This window comes from Drosophila virilis, chromosome X (assembly GCF_030788295.1).
Source record: "Drosophila virilis strain 15010-1051.87 chromosome X, Dvir_AGI_RSII-ME, whole genome shotgun sequence".
Classification (NCBI taxonomy): Eukaryota; Metazoa; Arthropoda; class Insecta; order Diptera; family Drosophilidae; genus Drosophila; species Drosophila virilis.
Window position 1 is genome coordinate 4,551,293 of NC_091543.1, and position 24,639 is coordinate 4,575,931.

A 24,639-nucleotide genomic window follows, 5' to 3' on the forward strand; every position below is an offset into this window, starting at 1 on the left:
AAATATTCCTGTTTTTTTAACATTGTTATTTAGTAATAAAGTTTCGTGTAAAAACACTTTATTGACAGCATAAAATTTGAATGTTTTTAGTTTTTTAATTTTATAAAATGTTTGGGTAATGTTATTTAACAATTCTTTTTGCCATTAAGTTCTAGGAAAAATATAGAATCGAAATAAATTAGAATTGAAAAAAAATTCTCACTTTTAGGTACATTTATTTTCAACTAAACCCAAAAAATTAGTTTTTTTTCGTTAGTCAAAACACTTTATTGACATACTGTATATATATGAAAAAAACAAAAAAAAAAAAAAAAAAAAAAGGAAACAAAATTTGGTTGCCGTCTGTTCAGACAAACTGAGCCGATATTTAGTTTGTAGGCAAAAGAGAAAAACAAAAAACAAAAACAAAAAGAAAGAAGAAAACTAAGGAAAAAAAATTCACATGTCCTAATTAATTTAGTGCGATCCTTGCGCCCATATATATACATATATTTTTTAAAATGCTTTTCGCGCTAACTTTAGCATAATTTATGTCTATGTAATTAGTTTAAAGATCTGTCCCACACACACACACGCACGCACACACATGCACACATGCACACTGAGCGAAAAACATCACCAACATTAGAGTTGTTCATATTTTTGCAGTCTTTTTCATTTGAATAATTATCACATCAATTGGAAATTGTTTCATTTTGAATAACAAAAGCAAATAAGCCACAAATTGTACTTAGCCTAAGCCATAATAAAAAAACACAGCAAACACACACACACACACCTACACACACACACACACCTTTGCAAAATGACAAGCAGAAATGCATTAAGTAATACATTATATTCGCAAAATTGTCAAAAAAAAAAAACGAAAACAAAAAAAAAATTGTCAACGAAATGCGCCCAAAATGTGTTTATAAATAGACTCTCGCAATAATGTATTTTTTTTTTTTTGGATTTTCCACGCATTTTCCAAAACGTTTTCGTTTCGATATTTCTTTCGCATAACGGTTTGTGAGCACGTTTTGGGCGCTTCGCACAAAACGCCGTTACATTCTCTGCTTTAACGGTTTTGAGGTTATGTACTTACAAGAGAATAAAAAAAAAAAATGGCGCAAAAAGAAATAAAACGACAAAATTATTTGCCGTTCTGCTGATAATACTACAAAAAGCAATACTTCGTATTGCTTAGCTGCTATTTCGCAAATGAAAAACCTAAATAACAGAAAACAATCCTCAATTCAATTAACTCTCAGTAGTTCAAAATCCATAAATTAAGTAAAAAAAAAAAAAAAAACAAAAAAGAAAAACACAAAAAAAAAAAAATTGAAACCTTTCGTTGAACTTGTTCGTCACACAACAAAAAGTGAATAAAATTTTGGAACACACTAAAAATAATTGAAGAATATTTCTGATAAATAAGAAGCGACATTTATGAGGTTTATATCTTTACAGTGAAAGCTTGCCTTACCTTTATTTGTGTGTGTTTTTTTTTTTATATTATTTATTTAGCCCTTTTTTTTATTTTCATTACATATATTAAGCTTAAACCTATCTTATCAGTAAATGGGCCTGAGATCACGTCGTTCTGCTCAAGCGAGTTTCCACTGTACACACATGTTTACATATATATTTTCTTGCATGTGTGGCAACACTTGTCCAGGCACTGCACGTAGCGCGTGCCAAAACGAAGGCATTTCCGAGTTCCAATTGTTTTCAAGCCGGAAGAGTATTTTAAATAGTCGATTCTACGAAACGCCAATGAGACATGGCAGCATGTGTGTGTGTGCGCTTGTGGGTGTCTCTCTCTCTCTTTCGCTCGCTCTAACTATATTTTGTGCTCTCACTGGCAACGCCAACGCTTACGCCAACGCCGGGCCAACATTCCAAGCGGCTAACCTTCAGCCCAGCTCCAAAATTGTCGCAGCAGCAGCAGCAGCAGCAACAACAACAACTCTCTCTCACTCTCTCTCGGCGATGCTCTCCTTGTAGTAGAAAAACCTGATGAGGCGCAGCAACAACAATCAATGACTGGCCAGTGTTGGACATTGCCTGACAATAGCGCACGCTCTCTCGCTCTCCACGGAGAGCGCCAGTTATGTGACTGATATGAATGGCCGTGCCCGTGTGCTGCGCTTCTGACAGAGCAGATGGACCGCAAAAGGTAAGCTTGCTGTGAATGTGATTTGCAGGGCGTGCTGCGAGGGGATGGGAAACGTGCAGCAACTGTATGCGATCGAACGCGAGCGGGTAGCGGGCACAGACGCGCGCACGCGCGCGCGCGCGCTCGATCGCCAATTCCAATTTGGCTGTGCGCGACAGCCAACAACAGCAGCAGCCAGCAGCCAGCAGCTAGCAGCTAGCGAGCAGCAGGTAGATCAGTTGTGAATCTGGCACGGACGGACGACAACAAACCATTTAGCTTGGCTCGGAGCACTCGCAACGCGAAAAACGCGACGGCCAAAAACGAAAAGCAAAAACAACAAAAACGAAAAAGAAACAAACAAAAAAAAAAAACGTTTTGCGCGCCTCCTCCAAACCGTTCGCTACGGGTACGTGTGTGTGTGTGTGTATGTGCATAGGTATTTTTTGTGTCTGTGTTCGTGTGCGTGTGTGTGTCGCCATGTCGCGTTGCCCAGTTGCAACGTTTGTTGTTGTTTTGTGGTTGCGCGCGGCAGATAAACAAAAACAACACGCCCTGCTAATATGCCCATGTGTTTGTGTGCGTGTTTGTGTGTGTATCGAACAGTTGATCGATGTCCGATAAATTGCAAATCAACAACAAAAACTGAACGAAAAATGAGCCCTGGCCCATTTGAAAAGGGTACGACAGGAATTGGCGTGCCGGGCATCATTTCCAATATTCGTTCAATGCTTCCAAGGCGCAACGGCGCGTGGAATGCGACAGTTATTTGCGCGCTCATCCGTTATATTTGGCATTTTCGCAACATCTGTTTGCCCAGTTGAGCGTTTAGGCCGATTGGCCAATAAGCCAAGAGGAAAAAAAAAAAAAACAAAGAAACACGCTTCTTCTTATATTCTACTTATATTTCGAAAAGTGTGACCTTGCCAGGCTGCAGTTCAAGCCAGGGCCGCGTCTCTGCAGCTGCGCATCGTAATCCAATTGCGCATATTTATATTAAATATATCAATACATATACATATGTGTGTGTGTGTGTGTGTGCATGTTTGTATGCATGTATATGTACGCGTACTTGACGTTGACATTTCGTTGCGCTCGTCGCACTTATTTGCATAGATGTCAGCCAGACTGTCCGTCAATTTCCATATGCATATGCTAATATATTTCCATGTATAAGCGTTTCTTTTATGCTTTTTACCGCTCGCACACACACACACACACACACACACACACGCACACACTAACAGATTTTCTATAATATAGCGTGTGGGACGTTTCAAACTAAGTTAAGTCGCGCAAATAACTCGTTCATTTCGTCATTTCCAGCAGTTGTCAATAAATATCTGTTATATTTGTGCACACATACAACGCGCGCACACACACACACACACACACACGCACGTATGTAAATCCATATTAAACATCGCCTTGAATATTTCTGTGTGTCGCATCGTAAAAATCCTCCAATTTGTGTGTGTTTTTTTTTTTACATCTTTTTTTTTACATTTTTTTTACCAAGTCGAGAACGCTTCAGTTTTGTATTTTTTGCGTGGTTGTCGCGGGGTGGGCGGTCAGTTTTGTTTGAGCCAAATACGTAAAACTCATTTTGACCAAAAGCGTTTCATTTTTTTTTTTGTGTTTTTTTTTTATTTTTCAAAATATTTGCGCCGACTTTAAGAGTGGGCGCCAAAAGCAGCCAAGCAATTACAGCACAAAAATGTGAATGCCATTAGGGGATTTACCTTGTTAAGAGCTTGCAGCTTAAAGCTAATTAACAGGATCGCGTTCGTTCTAACCTCACTCTTAATGAAAACAAATACAAAATTCGGTAAACATAAAGAAACAGTTATTTTGCTTACCAAGCAGACGCGTGTCTTGGCTTAGCGAAGAAACCAACCTTCAAGAGTAAAGCTTTTGACGCGCGCGCGCGCTCCGCCTAAAAGTAGGCAATCGCAATTGTAAAGCATATGCAAATACAGTGAAAGCTCCCGCGAGCGAACCGCCATGGTTCCGTTTGTTCGTGAAGGATAAATCTTTATTTGGAATTTTCACACATTTTCCGCCGTTGGCTGTACAATTCCATATTCCATATATATATATATATATATCTGTTGGTTTTTCCATAATAAAAACAAAATTTTGGTAAATAGGTCAAAGGAGCGTCCGGAAAATATGAAAAAAGAGTTGAGCTAAACAAATCGAGTGGCCAAGGCAGAGCTACACGCAAGGCAGCTGTGCGTTAAGAGAGAGCTTTCACTGTGTACTAATTCGACAAATACTCACACACACACACACACACACACACACACACACAGACAGACGCAGGCAGAGCGCAGAGCGTGGGCGTTGGAGGCCGCTGGCAGGCGCCATGGCACTGAGCAAGACGAGTAAAACGAAAGCTGGCGCCAAAGAGGAGCAGAACGAACTGGTAAGTGAGGCAAAATGCAAAAACAATAACAAAGCGCGCGCGCACACACACACACACATGCGCAGGAGCATACTCTCACGTGTGTGTGTGTGTGTGTGTGCGTGAGGTGGTGGTGGTGGTGGTGTTGGTGTTGGCATTAGGCGCAGAGCTTTGGCAAAACAATGAAGCGAGCGAGCGCGCGCGCGCGCGTCGGCCAGCGCACTTGGCTCAACGCGACTCAACGAGCGCGCGCAACTCAACTCAGTTCAGGTGTAACAAACTAACGGTGCAGCTCGTGCAGCGCCGCAGTCGTTGACGCGCCATCGTATCGAACACGCCGCGCATATTCCATTGTTATTTATTTATTTATTTATTTATCTATTTTTTTTTGTTGTTTTTGTTTTTGTTTTGTTTATATTTATATTAGTTTGTTGTTGTTGTCGTGCGACTTTGACTCGTTGTTGTTGTTGTTGTTGTGCATTTTGCATGCGGAGAACGGCAATTAGAAGTTGTTTAAATATCAAATGATACATACATAGTTGCCAATTGTGTGTTTGTTTTGAGTGAGTGCATCTTGTGACAGTTTTAGTTTTTAATTACATTACATTGTCGCGGCCCAAGGCAAACAGTGTGACCATACGCGCTACAGAACTAATTGAGCGCACGCAAATATATTGCCCTTTTGCACACACACACACACACACAGACACGCGGTTGCCACATGTTTAAGAAAATTGACCAAAACTGGTACTTTAAATATCCCTTGGGGAATTGGTACAGGGATATTTGTTAACTGTTTTTTTTGCATATTGCGGCAATTTTTGAAATGTGTGTGGAAAACTGCAACATTTTATTAGAATTCGCTTGGAAAAAAAAAAAAAATTGTGTACATATGCAAAAAATTTTTTTATGGCTCGTTTTTTATTTTTTTGACATTTTTCTGCGAACACAAATGTAATTTTTTTTTTTTCTTTCTGTTACAAATTAATTTGATCAAATGGCAACTATGCACACACTCACACACACACACACACACACACACACACAGACACATAGACACATAGACACTTGGCAGTGCACACTCTCCAAACATGACGTTTCCACTCTCCGCTGTTCCAGCTTTAAGTGGCGCGCTTTACATGGCATAGTACGTGCAAAAAATTAATCATTAAAACCGCCGACGTTGCTTTTGTTGTTGTTGTTGTTGTTGTTGTTCGCTGTCGTTAAGTGCAGCGTTTTTCTAGTTGTTTGTGTTGTCGTGACATTTGTTGTTGGTCCGTTTGTTTGTTTTTGTTTGGCTTTTTGTTTCTCTCCAATTTGTTGTTGTTGTTTTGCACCACTTTTGCTTGGGCCGCTTCTACTTGTTGCATAATCGCATTGCGTATACGTAACGTGCGCCCAGCCAGCCAGCCAAACCTCAAGATCCTGCGGCACAGTCGCAAAATGCGGCCCCAAAACTCAAAAACCAAAAACGACAAATCACAAAAACAACAACAACAAATACAAAAAAAAAATCAAAACGAAAGAAACAAAAAATCACAGCAAAAATATTTTCCCACCATTAAAGCGCGCACACACACACGAACACACACACACACACACACAACACACACTCACACACACACACACACACACATGCATACATATAGAAAATCACGCGCATTATTCGTTCACAAAATGGACAAATGCTTGCAGCGCATAGGCGGGCGACGGGTTGCGCAGGGGTGTGGGGGAGGGGGCGGGATGGGAATTGGAGAGGGGGTGTGCACCCACAAGCAGCGATATTTTGAGCTTTTGAATACCTTGTGCATGCTTTCAACTGGGTAGCATAAGTCTGTTGTCCATGCATGCAACGGGACGGAAATTAACTTTGAGTCTCGAAAGTTTCGATAACTTTTCGTTTACCCGGTATCGATAAATATCGATTGTCAGTGACTTATTGAGTTATCAAACAGTTTGCAGAAACTAAATTCGAATGGCTTGTTTTGTTTTGCCATGTTCTCTGCAAGTTAGTAAAGTTTCTGATAATCGATAATTATCGATAAATATAGCGTAAGTCTATAGCTAGCAAAATATAGCACAGAGAGACTGTAAAGTCGAAAAGCTTGCTCTGCTTGCTGCCAGGTTCTCAGCAAGTTCGTTTAGTAGCTGATAGCTTGCCAGATTTGCACAATCGATAAATATCGATTTGCAGCCTATGCATATTATGCTTGCAACATGGTTCGTGCTCTAAATTTGATGTATGCTCGCTTAGCTAGCACAAGTTTATTTAACATAATTGATTATTCTACGCATTTGCAGCAAATCGATAAATATCGATTATCGAAATATATCTCGCCACATATAAAAATACTAAGACTTTGCACTGCTGTGCGTCAGAGCTACGGCTTAACTTTCCAGTTTCCATCAAAAGTTGACTTTTTTCGATAACTTTCCATTTTTCTGTATATCGATGTTCCGACCGATAAATATCGATTTACAGCGTTTGCACTTTTGAGCTGAAGCGACTTTTTTGGAGCCTATTTTCTAGTTTTTAGAGCTCAAGAATATGCTCTGCTTGTGTGTGTATCAACCTTGCTCGCAGCTGGCTACAGGGTATCTTCCAGTCGTGCACAATCGCTTAGAGCGCGTGTTGTTGTTGTGGCTGCTGTTTGTGAAGTGTTTGCTTTTTGGACAATTTGTTTTTCAAGCTCTTGTTGTGGTTGTTGTTGTCGGTGTTGTTGTTGTTGTTGTTGTTGTTGTTGCAACAACAATGCTTAACCGTTATTTTGGGATTCTGGCTGTGTTTTGTGTGCGTCTTGAAATATTCAAGTGTTTGTTGTTTTTTTTTTTTTTTGTGGCCAACAACAATTCAATGTCTTTGTATGGCCAAAAGGCGCAAATTAGCTGCGGTGGGCGTGGCAGCATGTGCATGTTTGCATGTGTGTGTGCATGTGTGTGTGTGTGTGTGTGTGTGTGTGTGTGTGTGTGTGTGTGTGGGCATATTGTTGACCAGTGCGTGACTCGTGGGCTCGGCCGTCGCCCAAACAAACGACGCCTTGTTGCAGTTGCAAGTTGCAAGTTGCAACTGTTGTTGTTGTTGTTGTTGCAACTGTTGCTGTTGTTGTTGTTGTTGTAGCTGCTTTTGGGTCAAGTAAAAGGCATTTGCAACTGCATTTTGGTTTTCATTTATTCTCAATTTTTGGGCAATTGTCATTTGGTTTTTTTTTTGTTTTAGGGCGTGGCAGTGGCTGACTCATTGCTTGGTCGGCGGTGGGGGGGGGGGGGGTGTTGGTGTTGTAAGGTGGGGTGTGTGTTAGCTGTTGCCATGGCCATAAGCAGCTATACAAGCCGCGTCCAAATCGGAAGAGGAAAAAAAATAACTAAAACCAATCAAAGGCAGAGCCAAAGCCAATGCCAAACAAGTTAGAACTGTGCAAACGGCTATAGCCGACTGCGACATGCTCTGTAATCGGCGCAAAAAAAAAAAAAAACAACTCTCATTGCGTTGGCTGGCAAGCGGTTCCGCCACACGCTTGAATATCCAGCTTTGCATTTTCGTTGCATATTAAGCAATATACCCCATTTTGGAGTCGGCGAACAGTGTATGCAAAGGTTCCCAATTTGTCCTATCGCTGCCGGCGGAAGTAATTACAAAAACGGCCAAATTGCAAGCACAATTTAATTGTTGTCGTTGTCGGCGTTGTTGTTGTTGTTGTTGTTGTTGTTGTGTCGGTCTGACGTCATGCGCATATTGATGAAAGATCAATGTTCCAATCGATTCCAACGTTCCAATATTCCAATCAAACGAGCGCTCAGCGCGAATATCAACACAAAAGGCAACAACAACAACGAACAGCAAATGCCAAAAGCTCACAAATTGATTGTTAAAACGTATTTATCGATTCAAGAATCGTTTCGCGCACCAAACAAAAGCCAAAAGCAACAATAAATAAATTGTTAATTCAAACACAGCAACAACAACAACAAAGGCTGTGCGAACTTCTGAGAGAGCGCCCAACGCAGAGAGAGGGAGAGAGGAATTGTAGAGCTGCGCTCAGCAGCAGGTGCTGTGCGAACTTGGTTGTATGAAGGAAAGGAGGGGCGTGGAAGGAGTAGGGGGGGGGGTTGCGTTGCAGCTGTTTGAGAGTAAAGCGCAGGCGATAGACAATTTACAGTTGGTCAGTTCAGCGCAGCTTAACCCTTAAGTGCGCAGTTTTTTTTTTGTCTCTTTTCCTTTCGGTTGATATTTTCCGTTATCTTTTTGTTGTGCTGCAGAAGCAAATGCACACTCGAGGGTTAACATAATGTAGAGTTTGGGTTAACGGCAAAGTGCAAAGCGAGTTGCCATATCAATTTAGCTTGTTGTGTTTCTTGTTTTGGTATTTTTCAATTGATGACACTTTGCAGCAAATCTGGCAGCGCTTCACATGGCTTTGATTTCGGCCTTTTTAGTGATGACAAAATTTGATGGCAATTCGATTAACTTAAAGTGTATCGATGTGTTTGGTTGTCGCCGACGGCGACGGCGCGAACTGTGAAATGTTTTGAACCGAAACTGCGGGCTCTTAGGCAGCATGTTTGTGTACCCCTAGAAATAGCTTGGGGCAATGTTTAGTTGCACCTATACCGGTATATATATGTACATATATAAATGCTTTTGAATAACTTTTCAACAACTTTTCTACTGCTCAAGATGTCTTGTTTAATTTAAATTTCGTAACGTCGCTTTATTAAATAAGTATGTCTCCCCTCTACATGTGTATATAGTTATGTAGCTTCAGAGTCTATTTTTTTGTTATTGTACAAAAAAAAAAAAAAAATGGTGTCGTTGTGAGTGTCGCGAAAGGCAGCTGTACGAACCTTTCCAAACTAACATTATCTGCATTATGCATGCTCTCTGGCTCTTCTTCTGGTCACGTACTTAAAACTTTTGTCTAGCTAGAGGGAAGGGGCGTAATGAAGTGAGTCACAATTGCCCCCCATTTGTGTGGGGTCGTTCGTTTTAATCAGCTGCTCTGTGCCCATGGGCAAATGGGCATTTGGACAAAGGGTCCAACATGTTGCTGTGAACCTTTTTTGGTTTTTTTGTTTATTTTTTTTCTTATATACCCTTGCAGAGGGTATTATAATATTGTCGTGAAATGTGTAACGCATTGAACCCATAAAGTATATATATTCTTGATCGGTATCAACAGCCGAGTCCGTATGTCTGTGTCTATTGCGAACCAGTCTCTCAGTTTTGAAGTTTGTCAGCTGGATCATATAGCTGGCATAGGAACGAACGTTTGAAAAATAGATTCCTGTATGAAAAACTTGTTTGTTTTTCAAGATAACTTAACCAAACTCGGCATTAACTATTTTCCCTGTGTTTCTTAGCATTATGATAAGGTTGGGTCTGCAAGGGTATTAAATGTTCGGCGTGCCAGAGAGAGCCCTTCTGTCTCGTTTATTATTATTTTTTTGCTTTGTTTTGTTTGTCGTCTCTGGGAGTAACCTTTGGCCGCCTTTGAGCGCATTTTGTGGCTTCAGCTTCTCAGTTTCTCAGTTTCTCTCGGCTGCTTTCCATTTCACCGCCTTGAACTGTGCACGTTGCCCTTTACAACAACTCGAGCAAACTTTTCTGGCCATGCATTCGGTTGTGTAATAAGCTCGACTGACCAAAAGTCAGACCTCGTCTGCCCTGCGCCTCCTGCTCCAGACGCGCCCGCTCCGCTCCGGCAGCTCTGCTCAGCTGTGTTTTTATTTATGGGCTCTTAACTTTATGAGCCGCTGCCTGGCTGCGACGGACAGTGGGGTGGCGGGGTGTCTGTGTTGTGGCTGCAACGGGAAGAACCGTTTTGTTCTAAGCCTTTACGCTTGGCATGCTTTCAGCGCCACGTCCCCCCTCTCGCACTCAGTCTGCCAGATATCAGCAACGCCTCTCATCTTCACTTGGGCAGTTTTGCTAAGGTTTTTGTAAGAAATCGCATTTTGATATAAATACCCTGTAATCATGGGGCATGTAGGCAAGAGGCTAGCCTGCATATTGCTAGCATAACGTACATATATCTATATACATGACTGTGCTGATTGATTGACTGATTGATTGTATTACTCACTCTCTGATTGACAGACTGATTCTGATTAACTGACTCACTGAAGGAATTGCCATTTGGTTGAGAGACAAATTGATTGATTGGCTGATTGACTGACTGATTGGCTGATAGGTTAATTGACTAACTGATTGGTTGATACTAACCACCTGATTGATCGACTGACTTAAGATTGACTGACTGATCCGACGGACTATTCGATTGTCTGACTGATTGACGGACTGGTTGACTTATTGACTGACTGATTGATTGTTTTGCCGAATACCTGATTGAGTGACTGCTACCGACTACCTGATTAGCCGACTGACTGACTAATTAACCGATTGACCTATTTTTTGACTGATTGACAGAATGGATGGCTTACTGCTTGATCAACTGATTGATTGTTTTACTGAACACCTGATTGATCAACCGACTGACTGACTGATTAACTGATTGTTTGACTGCTGAACTGATTGAACAACTGATTGTTTGACCGATTGACTGACCTCTTAACGGATTGATTGAGCGCTTGATTGATTGATGACCAATGGAATGACCCTTTACGCTTGACAAATCAAAATAAAAGTTAAGTCGAGGGTAGGCAGCTTGTGGTGTATGTGTGCGTGTGTGTTCGAGTATATGCTGCTTGAAGCCAGCTACAGGGTATCTGCCGGCACAGAACACTCGTCTGACAGTCAAAGTCGCCGTCAACGTAAAATTTCACTTGCAGCTGAACAAAAAATCGAGCGGAAAACAAAAGCAAAATACAAATCTCAATTTGCTCGCAACGCCCACACGCTGCAGTTGTTTTATTATATTTTTTCATTTGGGTGCTGGATGCACGGATCGCGGTCGCGTGTCGCGTGTCGCGCGCTGAAATGTTTTGTGCGGCACATGAAATTCAAATTGGTTGCAGCGAAAGTGCAACATTAATTAGGCAACAGCAGCAGCATCAGCAGGAGCAGCAGAAGCAGCAGTAGCCAGCGGAGCCGTAGCAGGTGGTGGAGGCAGGCAGCTGGGGCAAACGGCATCGATGTAGTCAACGGCCTTCCCCCGCCACCTAACGAAAAATTGAACGCCGCCAGCGCCGTTGCCGCCGCCAGATGAACGAATGGTGGTGATCCTTCTACTAGCGCCATGCACATGCAGCCAAAGCAGCAGCAGCAGCAGCAGCAACAACCACAACCACAACCACAACAACCAACAGCACACGCAGCACAAGAACAGCTTCTCCCCAGCGAGCAGCAGGAGCAGGAGCAGCAGCAGCAATGGCAATCGCTCATCATCGGCATCCACAGGCGTTACGGCCATTCCGGCCAGCTTGTATCGCCAGCCCGCCGCCGGCAACATCTGCAACATTTGTCACACCTGCAGCACCGACCCGCCTCCTATTCCCGCACACCATTGGCCTAGTCATAGTCATAGCTACCAGCCGTCACTGCCTGCCGTTGGCTGGCAAACGTCCTTGCCAGCGGCTGCCAATGCTGTGCCAAAGCCGCCGCGCAGTTACCTACACGGCCACGCCCCTGCACCGCTGGTCTTTCGCATTTACGCTGCAGGCTCGAGCCCGCGACAGCCACTGCCACAGCCACAGCCACAGCCACAGCCACCTGCCAGCTTTACTAACAAGAATAACAAACAACTTAAAAAGAAAGCCAACGCCGGCACCACCACCAGTGCCGACTATGTGCGTCACGTGACCCGCGTTAATTTCTACGACGTTGATACTTCGCAGGTCGAATTCGAGCCCAAAGATGATGACGAGAGCAACGAGGCAAGTGCAAACGATTGCGATACAGAAGCTATAACCAAAGAAGGTGAGTCCAAAACATATTAGTATATGATGAAGGTCTAAAGTAGAGATAAGATAAGATAAGATAAGAGATATAGAAGATAAAGATCAAAGTTGACAGATAGCACTAGCTTAAGCTAATGCCGATTATTTCTAGGAACAGAGATAATTTAAAGAATTGGGGAGGTGGATAAGATAAATTTGACAAGATATAGAAGATAGGGATCAAAGTTAACAGATGCGGCTAGGTTTAGAGAATTCTTGGGTATTCCAGTAACAGAAGCTGTTGCCAAGGAAGATGAGCCGCAAGCGAGGTGGGATAACTTATGATAAGCTAGGTCTAGGAATTCCTTGGGTATTCTAATAACAGATCCTATATACCCAAGAGATAAGTTGGGAAGGAATAATGTGGCGGGGAATTACGGAGTAGGGATTCCATCAAGGCTGAAAGAAGACATTATAGATTTTTGATCCAAAAGATAAACGATGCTCGATATCTAAGAAGTTTTGGAGTTGGACTAGAGTTAGGTGGGAATAACTAAAAGAGAATCTCTAAGGGGAACCAAGGTTGAGAGTGAGGAGCCCGGCCAGGCAGTATATAAATAAACTTATATAGAATTACTTTAGATATAGTAACAAGATGTTCAACGTCAAATTATGAACAGAGATGAACGTGAGAATAGCAAGAAAAAGTTCTCTCAGCAAATTGAAACTTTTTTTTAGGTTCAGATCTTTATTACTCATTGATCAATTTGGTTGTCAAGTTTCAAGACAATTACGTTATGTTAATTAAACGGGCGATCGCTCAGAATGGCCCATGGCCAAACGTAAATAATTCGTCATTTATTGTTGACAATGCGATTGCATCAGAGCACAGTCGACAGATTGGCATTCATGGGGCTGTGCCCCTTGTATTGTGATTCATGATTTATGAAAATTACGTATACGACGCGTATATCGATTGCTGATCCAAAATACTTAGACAACTTGTTTTAGCGGAAGGCAAATGATCTCGATTTCACTCTCTGTCTCTGTTTCTTGCTCTGTCTCTGGCCGCATGTGAATTGATCCCTTTCGCTGTGCATAATTTTGATCCCTGTCTCTACCCCCATCCCACTGGTTATCCCGCTTTTTGTTTTGTTACGGAAATCATAGAAAGTTTGATTTAATTATGTGATTAACATAGCACAAAGGCGCCTTTGGCTGCAACAGCAGCGCCAGCAACAAGCTACTTGTAACATTGTGAAAAAGTGTAAAAATTAGAAATAACAAGCACCTACAAGCAACAAACAACAAGCAACAAACAACAAGCAACAACAACAAGCAACAAGCAACAACAACAACAATGGCAAAATGGTAATGCAAAAGAAAATGTTTCAAGCAAAAATTTCCCACGTTAGCAAATCATTAAAAATCAACGGCAGCTACAACAACAACAGAAACAACAAATGCAATAATAACTGAAATAGGTGCACAATTTTGTTATTGTTGCTTTTGCCGTTGGGGGTATCTTTGCATATGTGTAGAAATTAAATAATTGCGGCTCACAGCTTGTTATGCCGCAACTCTACACAGCGTGCGCTGCATAAATCTGCATACTCTCCGCACACAAGCTGAACAAGCTAAAAGCTCACAAACCAAACTCTACACAGCTGGCAAAAAAGATTCACATGGCATTTGACTCTAAGCACGTAGCTCGCGAGCTCTACATGAGCATCAATAGAACTCTACACAACTTAAAAAGCATGATTTGCGATGTCTACAGGCTTAAATACAAAATTCTACACAGCTTAATATATATATATATATATATATATATATATATATATATATACGTCATATCTCCCCGCGGAGCTATAACCCATCATACCGCGTGCAGTTATGTCGTTTTGGCACGTCATATCTCCCCGCGGAGCTATTTCCATCCGAGCGGAGGGAGTTATGTCGTTTTGGAACGTCATATCTCCTCGCGGAGCTATTTCCATCCGAGCGGAGGGAGTTATGTCGTTTTGGAACGTCATATCTCCCCGCGGAGCTATTACCCATCATACCGCCCGGAGCTATGTCGTTTTGGAACGTCATATCTCCCCGCGGAGCTATTTCCATCCGAGCGGAGGGAGTTATGTCGTTTTGGAACGTCATATCTCCTCGCGGAGCTATTTCCATCCGAGCGGAGGGAGTTATGTCGTTCTGGAACGTCATATCTCCCCGCGGAGCTTTTATCCATCATACTGCGCGGAGCTATGTCGTTTTGGAACGTCATATCTCCGCGGAGCTATTTCCATCCGAGCGGAGAAGTTATGTCGTTTTGGAACGTCATATCTCCCCGCGGAGCTATTACCCATCATACTGCGCGGAGCTATGTCGTTTTGGAACGTCATATCTCCCCGCGGAGCTATTATCCATCATACCGCGCGGAGTTATGTCGTTTTGGAACGTCATATCTCCCCGCGGAGCTATTTCCATCCGAGCGGAGAAGTTATGTCGTTTTGGAACGTCATATCTCCCCGCGGAGCTATTTCCATCCGAGCGGAGGGAGTTATGTCGTTTTGGAACGTCATATCTCCCCGCGGAGCTATTACCCATCATACCGCGCGGAGTTATGTCGCTTTGCTATTTCCATCCGAGCGGTGGGAGTTATGTCGTTTTGGAACGTCATATCTCCCCGCGGAGCTATTACCCATCATACCGCGCGGAGTTATGTCGTTTTGTAAAAGTCTACACTCACTCTACACTCACTTATGTACACAGCTCTACATATTAAGTTCACAGCTCTATGATTGGCATAGAAAATTTAAAAGTGCAACATGTTCAATGCATATCTCTACACAACTGTACAAAGGCACGCATTTTATGCAAGACGTGCCTTAACTCTAACAACTCTCCACATGCAAATGCAAGTCTACACACTTGGATAACACTCTTTAAAGAAGAGTCTACAAACTCTACAGCGCATATATAAGTTGATTATTCTTCACTTAAGACTAGCAAGCTCTACATAGTCTACGCATAAGTCTCCACGCATCAAGAATCTCTACACAACCTCTTAGGAAAAAAGGCACGCATTTTATGCAAGACGTGCCTTAACTCTAACAACTCTCCACATGCAAATGCAAGTCTACACACTTGGATAATACTCTTTAAAGAAGAGTCTACAAACTCTACAGCGCATATATAAGTTGATTATTCGTAACTTAAGACTACCAAGCTCTACAGAGTCAAGTTAATTATTCTTAACCTAAGATCCGCAAGCTCTACACAGTCTACGCATAAGTCTCCACGCATCAAGAATCTCTACACAACCTCTTAGGAAACTATTCGGTTTTGGGATCTTAAAACAATTAGATGGAAACAATTTGCATAAGTTGCAGCAGGCGAAAGGAGGCCGTCGTTCAATTAGCATGCTGGACAAACAATAGAACTAAGTAGGGCGCCTGAGTGGTGGAGGGGGGGGCGGCTGTTGAGCAGGGTGTATTGAGGGAGGGGAGGGCGAGGGTGGTGTTGTTGTTGTTCGGTTGAGCAAGTCAAAGTTGGTTGACAGCAGCGGTTGGCAGAGGCTGCTGCTTAGCCACTTAGCGTGGCCATAATTGATACCACAATTAGCCCACAATGAGTGGGGCATGTGCAACAAAATGTAATGAAATATGTGTGCAGAGCGCCCAATTGGGAGGGGCTGTGGGGCGTGGCAACATGGCATAAATAACGATTACATGTCATCGAGAGTGGGGGCCTGCGCAATCGATCGCAAGCCGATCGAACGAAACGCGAAACAATGCACAACTCAAAACTATGTAAGAGCGTGCCAGTTGAGTGTGCACGACTCACAAATACCCTGTAGGCAGAGTTTAATTTAACTTCAGCAAGCACAAACAACTGACGCATACCCTGCACATTCTTGCTAATTATTTAACCATGCTGTTTATTGTTCGATTATGATGATTATGATTTTCAAGGCCTTCAGTTAGAGTACAATTTGGGCGGCAGCGCTAGTTATATGCTCCCAATCTGACTATACTCAGTTATTTTGGTATTGGAATTCTTGAAATATGCTCAAATATATTTTTCGATTGTGATAAGTCATTGGACAAATAATATTTAACTTGGCAAACGATTATTTATTATTAATTTTTCATTTATTTATTTATTATTATTTTTTTTATTGATTTATTAATTAGTTATTTTCATTATTCATTAACTTATATCTTTTTATTCACTATATAATGCATTTTAAAGAACTCGTTATCTCAGGGTATCTGCTAGTCGGGCACTCCCGTCTAGAGCTCACTTGCCTGCACAGCCTCGTTATGCCCTACACTCTACATTTGCAATGGGCAGAGCAACTAAATCGGAGTTCGAGAGTGAATCGATCCCAACAGCCCCCGCTTCTCCCCTCACCAGCCCACCCCCCTCAAGCGCACCGCCCGCCAAGCGTCTCGTGCTGTTTGTTTGCTTAATTGTTGTTGTTGTTGCTATTTATGAAGTGCTTGGCTGACTGTCTGGCAGTTCCCTAAGCTGATGCAATGCGGATATATGCGCAAATGATAAAGATAAACGCTGCCAGCCAGGCAAGTAAAGGGGGGGGGGGGTGGGGGGGGTGGGTTTGCTTAGAGTGGAAGGCGGGAGGAGGGATCATTTAAATAGCTTCGATCAAGCTGGGCCCAACTGACCGGGGCCAAATTTGGCAAGCAGTTTCTACTCCCGAGCAGCAGCCAAAGCATAGCCAATTTTCAGCTTCAGCTTTCGAGCGGGATCTTGTTTCGGCGACGGCGACGGCGACGGCGACTGCGACGGCGACTGCGGCGCCGACTGCAACTGCAACTGCAACTGCAGTTAAATTATATAAGCGACCTTTAATGGTCCAGCGATTTTTGCAGCAGCAGCCATCGCAGTCACTCAAGAGCCACACAATACAAAAAAAAACAGACGAGAACAATTGCAGGCGGCCTTAACGAAGCTCAAATACCCTTTATTTGAAAGTATCAGGATCGGGTGTGAGCAGGAATTGCATTGGATTTGAATTATATCTTTTCTTATTATTTGTTATTTATTTTATTATTTTAATTTTTTTTTATCTTTTTTTATATATATTTTGTCTACCCTGAACCCATTAAAAATGGGTCTAAGGGTATATTGTATTTGTGCAAAATCCAAATGCATGTAACAGGCAGAAGGAAGCACACCCGACCACATAAAGTATATATATTCTTGATCAGCATCAATAGTCGAGTCGATCCAACCATGTCCGTCTGTCTGTCCGTCCGTCTGTCCGTACGTATGAACGCTAGGATCTCAGAACCTATAAGAGCTAGAGAAGTTGAAATTTTAGATGTAGGTGCTCCTAGTGCCTGCGCAGATCGAGTTTGTTTCCGATAATCGATAACTTACTCCGTTTCCAAGCAATCGATAAGAATCGATATCGATGTTTTTTGGGCAATTTTTGTAAATAATAAGAGCTAGAGTCACTAAACTTGACATATAGCTTCTAAAATAGAATATATATGCATTTGATGTTGGAAGAAGAATGGTTCAGGGTATGCCCTGATCGGGAGGTCTCGACTAGAACCTCTTACTTGCTTATTTTATTATTTTTTTTTCTCCAAATCGATATTTATCGATAGAATGAATATACAAGATGATATTGCAGAAATATGATAAGCTTCTTCTGCTAAGTATGTATATACGAGCATATATGTATATACATAAAATTTCTGTGCTCCTGTTCTTAAAGCTTTCAATATCGAATGCTTGCCTAGCTTGGCGATATATGGTACATATATATGACAGCCAAAAGGGATATAAATACATATAATAAACACGTCAAATATTGCTCGTAAAGCTTGACTAAAGCTACGGAAATCGTCATTAAGCATATATAAATGTACTTTATATTAGCTACGTCGGGCATACCCTATGGAAAGCATTTTCAATGGGTATGCAGGCAGCGCAAAAGAACGTTTGATAATTAATCGAAAGCCTGTTAAAAGCTGACATAGATGTATGTGTGACATATTTCATGCCTAAATCACGATGCCCTTTGTTAGGGTATATTTGTGCATGAAATAAACAAGTCAGTTTTTTTTTTATTTCTTCTTGTTTTTCATTCATTCAGTAAATCTTGGACACAGACATCGTCGGATGTCCGTGCTCAATGCTTTGCTCTGCGGCTGTTGGCGTCACAGGTTGCCACACACACACACACACACACACACACACACACACACACACACAGATTATACACACTCATGGTACAGTTAGTCGGACTTGGACTTGGATTACGTAATTGGGCGACCAGCTAAGCTAAGCTAACCAAATGTGGCAGCCACTCAGCGAATCGCAGCGAAGCGCTTCGTTATTTTTGTTGCCGCTTCTCCCTCTCCCGCTGCTTCTTCTTCTCTATGGCAATGCAAAAAAATACGAAATGCACTTTATCTGCATGCACGAAATGCAAATCGCTGGTCGCAAATGTTTTTTTTTTTTTAGGCTTCGTCTGCGGCGACTAGGTGTTGCAATCAGAACATGCAACAAGACTGGTACTGGGACTGCAGCTGGGACTGTGGCTGGGGCTGCAACTGGGGCTGGGACTGAAGCTGGGACTGGGACTAGGACTGGGACTGAAGCTGGGACTGGAGCTGGGGCTGGAGCTGGGATTTGAACTGGGACTGGAGCTTTGACTGGGACTAGAACAGGGACAAGGACTGGGACTAGGACTGGGACTGGGATTGGGGCTAGAGCTAAGACTGGAGCTAAGACTGGAGCTGGGACTGTGGCTGGGGCTGCAACTGGGGTTGGGACAGGAGCTAAAACTGGAGCTGGGGCTGGGACTAGGACTGGGACTGAAGCTGGGACTGGAGCTGGGACTGGAGCTGGGACTGGAGCTGGGATTGGGACTGAGACTAAAGCTTTGACTAGGACTAGGACTGGGACTAAGACTGGGACTGGAGCTGGAATTGGATCCGGAGCTGGGACTGGAACCGAGACAAACTGTATCAACATGTTGGCCATGCTTTTGGACTTACAAACACATTGGCTCATTCATTCTGAACTAGTTTGTCGTAATTGCGCTCATAAACATATCTTAACTCCATTATTTATGCGCCTCGAACTAAACTTAGCTCTTTTTGATATCAGGTGGGGTTTTCTCGTTAATGAATTGAGTATACTCTGAGGTACTTGAGATACAAGCTCTTGCGGGCTCCAGCCCAGCTTTTGGTGCTTAAATGTGGAGAGTTCTTGGCCAAAGTTCGTGATAGGCATGCTTGAAAAGTTGTTGAGCTTGTCATTAAAACAAAAACGAGCAAAACATCAAGGACTTTATACCCTGGCAAATATTTGCCTTACGTTTTGCAGATATGTGTGAAGAGCTCGTAAATTAGCTTGGAGAAAAGAATAATTTGTTGTACAGCATTTATTTCTATGTAATAATTTAGTGTAATATTAAAGAGTCTTGCCTAATATAGAACTTTTATAGCCGAAAAATCTATTCAGCATAGAAAAATCTCTTCATATTAGAAGGGTATTTAAAAGTCAGCATAGGTAGAATCGAGTAATTATTGAGTTTTTTTTACATTTCACAAGATGTATTCATATTAGAAGCGTATACAAACTTCGGCGTGCCACATAAAGCTGTCAGCATGGCAAGAATCCTTCGAATAATGAATTTCTCAAGATATTTTTTGCCTAAAAGGGAATTTCAATTTCGGCTTGCCGAATATGGTCGCATGGCATGAATCGATTGAATATTGAGTTTCTTTTTTTTTTTCTCAAATTATCTTCAATTTGGAGTCGTTCTTCGCTTTGTAAACTTTCAATATGGCAATATTATATATTCTATATTTTTTTATCATTTACATTCGTTTTAACATATTCGCATAGTTGAAGAGCTACAAAAGCATAATTTTAACAAATTTATATTATTATTTAATGTTGATCAAATTTCGATTGAAAAAGCCTTAAACCACATTCGAGCAGAGAGTGAGAGAAAGAATTGATTAAAAACCCCTCACAAATAAATATTACACGAATGCGCGCTCTCCATCTCTACCCCGCTCTCTCTCTTCTCTCTTTCTCTCTCTCTCTTGCTTTCTCTCTCTCTCTCTGAGCTGAGCTGTAAAGCTGTGCAGCACCTTTTTAAAGCCCGCTTTTGAGCATAGCTTTAAGAGCGCATGCGAACGCTTTAAGCTTCCGCCAAATAGTATGCAACGAAACTGAACGCAGAAGCTTTTTCTTTTGCAGAGGAATGGATAACGAAGCGCAAAACCGAGCTAACGACAACAAGACAAATCGAGACGCGTGTAAAGCGGCAGGTGAAGCTGCAGGATGGCAAAGTGATCGAAGACTCCGGTCCGATAGTCTCCACCAACACGACCGAGGACACGGACAAACAGGAAACGGAAACAACCGAGGTGAGTGCCATATTAAGGCCGCAGCCAAGCCCACAAATCCACAATTGCCGCATTACAGAAACGCGACCTGGGTCTGCCCGACGAGCTGGATGGCAAGGCGCAGCTAATAGATGCCGCAGCGCTCCAGGCGGGCGCCGCCAACGAGACGCAGCTGGCCCAGCTGCAGGAGGCATTCGGCATCGATGGCGGCAAGCTGGTGCGGCGCATGGTGCCGCGTCCCGTGGACGGTCTGGTGCGTCAGATCGACGACAAGCGCACCATTTCGCACGAGGAGATCAAGGACTACCAGGAGACGCAGGACGTCAAGCACTTGGGCGACTTTACCGACGAGGTGAGTCAATACCTTGCAGCTTAGCAGCCAGCAGCAAGCGGCAGCAGGCGACGCTGTGGTAATCCGAAACGGGCGCAACAAGAGCCAAACAGCCAATTGGCATGCAAAATAACTGAAAATCAATTTGGCGTGAAAAACGAAAAAAAAAAAACGAGAAAGAAGGGCTATCTTCGGCACACCGAAGATGCAATACCCTTGCAGACCCAACCTTTTAATAATGCTCAGCACAGGGTGAATAGTTGAAGCCGGGTATGATTAGGATATCTGTATTAACAAAAAAGTTGTTCATACAAGAACCTACTTTTCGACCGATCCTTCCTATGGCAGCTATATGATATAGTAGTCCAATCTTAATAAGATTTTGCTTATATGTAGGGAACATAGTAAGACTAATAAGTGCCGAGTTTGGTCAAGATATCTGTATAAAGAAAAAAGTTTTTCATACAAAAACCTACTTTTCGTCCGATCGTTCCTATGGCAGCTATATGATATAGTGGTCCGATCCAGCTAGTTCCGACATATGTACTGCGTGCAGCAGAGAGAAGCACTTCTGCAAAATTTCATAAAGATAGCTAGCAGATAGAAACAGATAGACAGACAGACGGACTCGGCTGTAAATACTATTCAAGGATATATATACTTTGTGGGGTCGGAGTTGTCGCCTTTTATGCTTTACACATTTCACGACAAAATTCGTCTACCCTCTGCAAGGGTATACAAAGCAACTGAAAAACAAGTTAGTATGCTCCAGTTGACTGCTGCTCGACGCCCAAATACCCTGTAGAGTTTGCCCAAAAGATGAGTACAGCATGCATGCAACATGGCGGAAGATACGAAGGCGATAAATAGGCGATAGGAATGCGATATTGTCTGCAGATGCCGCTTGCTGCTGGCAGTATATTTTTGTTATTTATCTCATTTATATAGAGAAGCGACACAAGAATTCTACCTATTCTACCTATATACCTCTATAAGTTATAGTTGTCCGTTAAAATGATGAGAATTTGCTTGAGAGGAATTTGCTTGGTAGTCCGATATTGATGAGAAATTTGATCACATGTGCAACCAATGTCAAGATTGGTAAAAAAATCGAGAGAAGCAGAAGATCTTGAAAAAAGAAAATAAGATGTGATATGAAGATATGATAAAGTAGTCCCATCTGAACGATTCCCAAATGCAGATGTGCTGAAGTTGAATGAGAAAAGCTTTCAGGCCAAGAGACTTGCCAGAAGATAGACGCATTAATCTATAGCTACGCGCGTATTTGATTCCAGTTAAGAATATATACTCTATGAGGTGATGTCTGCCACAACTCATGATTAACTTTAATACATTTACTAAATAATGTATTTGTTTATTACAACGTCCAGGCCTTCAGCTCTGCTTCAAATAATTACTTTAAAATTTGTCTGCTTAAGTTGTAAATCTTATTTATGTTCGAGACTAAGACTGACATTAATGAGTTAGGTAAGTGGGTTCTATACTATCTTTTCCATTTTACGTCAGGTATTTAGAATGTGGCTGGAGATTGCTGAAAAGATGACCAGCTGCCGTTTATTGTGAAGTGGGTTTACTTCGTTTACATTTATGTTCAGGCTGCTGATACCCCTTTGTTGGCATTTAGTGCGTGCAGGGTATACGCAAAGGCAACAATGCCGCTGGGCAGTTGCCAGCGGCAAGCAGTCGCAGCAGCCAGCAACCAGTTGAGTCGAGTTGTTGTCGCTGTTGCTGCTCTAAAGCTCATTCGAAAGTTAAAGGGGAGTTGTTGTTGTTGTTGTTGTTGTTGTTGCTGCCGCAACAAGCTGGCGTGCTGCATCTAAAGCTGTTGCTGTTGCCGTTGCTGCCGCTTTCAGTCGCCGCCGAGCGAGCGCCGAGAGCAGACAACGACTCGTAGCACGCCGAACGCGTCGCGCCTCAGCGAACCAGCGCGATTTATTGACTTTAATCTTGATCTTAAGTTTTAGTTTAGTCTTTGGTCTCTCGCTCACGCACGCTCGCTTACGCTCATTCGCTCGCCCGCCCGCTCTCGAACCCTTTGTGGCTGTGTTTCTTTGATTTTTTTTCTTCGTTTTTGTTGTTATTTTTGTTGTTATATTTTGTTTTTTTTTTTATCATTTTTTTTTTTTGTCCTACGCACGCCCGCGCGCGTCCGCACGCCTGTGATTTAGTTAATACTCGCGCTTAGTTTTAGTTTCGGTCTCGTAATTAACTAAAGACTCGAGTGGCACACAGCAACAAATGCCAGGCAAAGACAACGTTGGAGAGAAAGAGAGCAAAACAAATTAAAAACAAATTAAAACGAAAAAAAACTACATTTGTTTTTGTGCGTGGGGCGCTAAACGATTGGCCAACGGCAGCGCACAGTTTGCTTAATTAAACCAGGTGCGAATATGTGTATGTTATGAATATTATGTGAAACATTTTATAAGTTGTCAAAAACAAAGCGGAAAGATAATAAATAAAAGTGCCAAAAAGGTTGCACAGCAACGAAAGACTTAGGCAACAAACTTGATTGCAGGTACTAAATGCAGCTAAGTGTGTGTGAGTGTGTGTGTATGACTGAATGTGTGTGTGTGTGTGTGTGGTATGAGCTACAGCAACTGCATTTGAAAGTTCTATATAATCCAGTTCACTTAACTAGCAAAAGACTAAGGCAACAAACTTGACTTAAGGCTGTTTTTGTATGCATATGAGCTCATGTGTGAGTGTGTGTGTGTGTGTGTGTGTGTGCGTGAGCGAGTTCAGCTACTGCAGTTCCATTTAAAAATTCTATGAAATTCATTTCGAAAGTAATCCCAACAAAATATATGCATAAAATGTAGCTAAACGAAAGACTTAGGCAACAAACTTGACTTAAGCCCATTTATATATGCATATGCATGTGTGTTTGTGTGTTTGTGTGTGTGCGGGTTTTAGCTACTGCTTAAAATATTGAACTAAACGAATGACTTAGGCAACAAACTTGACTGAGGGTCATATATATGTGCGGCCAATAGCTGCGAGTTCTTAACTACATTTCAATTTTCTATGCCAGCGCTTGCATAGGCTGGTCCAAACGAAAGACTTAGGCAACAAACTTGATCAGGGTCTATCTATATATGTATGTATTTTAGTATATATGTATATGTGTGTGCTTGGCTTAGCTAACAGCTCCTGCAACTCCTTTCGAATGTTCTATGAAGCCCCCCCGTCCCCCTCCAAAAAAAAAGTACAAAAAGCTTGACCACTACAAAAGACTAAGGCAGCAAACTCGACTAGAAGCTGTTCTTATATGAGTGTGTAAGCATATCGTAGTTGAACAACAAGAATTACCATGTGTTCAATTTCATAGAATACCAAAAAGAGCAACGAAAGACTTAGGCAACGAACTTGGCGAGAGAGCTATTTATAAATGAGCAACAGCTTCCATTTCTGAGCGCCATTTGGATTTAATGGGATGCCCAAAACAAAGTCGTCCCAAACAAAAGACTTAGGCAACGAACTCGATTTAAGGTTAGTTCTTGGAGTGGGT

The 24,639-nt window shown here is 42.2% G+C and overlaps 1 protein-coding gene across 6 annotated transcripts in view; it reads left to right on the forward strand.

Moving 5' to 3' along the window:
• The first annotated feature begins 1,552 nt into the window (after positions 1-1,552).
• The window catches only part of chas (chascon), a 33,004-nt gene continuing 9,917 nt past the window's right edge, over positions 1,553-24,639 (forward strand). Inside the window, exons 1-5 of one of the 6 annotated variants that reach the window (XM_032440479.2) lie at positions 1,553-2,161; positions 4,291-4,568; positions 12,339-12,420; positions 20,628-20,797; positions 20,856-21,128. In XM_032440479.2, the coding sequence (XP_032296370.1) occupies positions 4,509-4,568; positions 12,339-12,420; positions 20,628-20,797; positions 20,856-21,128 (585 nt within the window). In that variant the 5' untranslated portion in view covers positions 1,553-2,161; positions 4,291-4,508. Of the gene's footprint in view, positions 2,162-2,389; positions 2,580-4,290; positions 4,569-4,952; positions 5,111-9,715; positions 12,421-20,627; positions 20,798-20,855; positions 21,129-24,639 lie in introns of those variants that run through there. The other 5 variants (XM_070211245.1, XM_032440478.2, XM_032440480.2 and 2 more) reach the window with 5 other exon arrangements.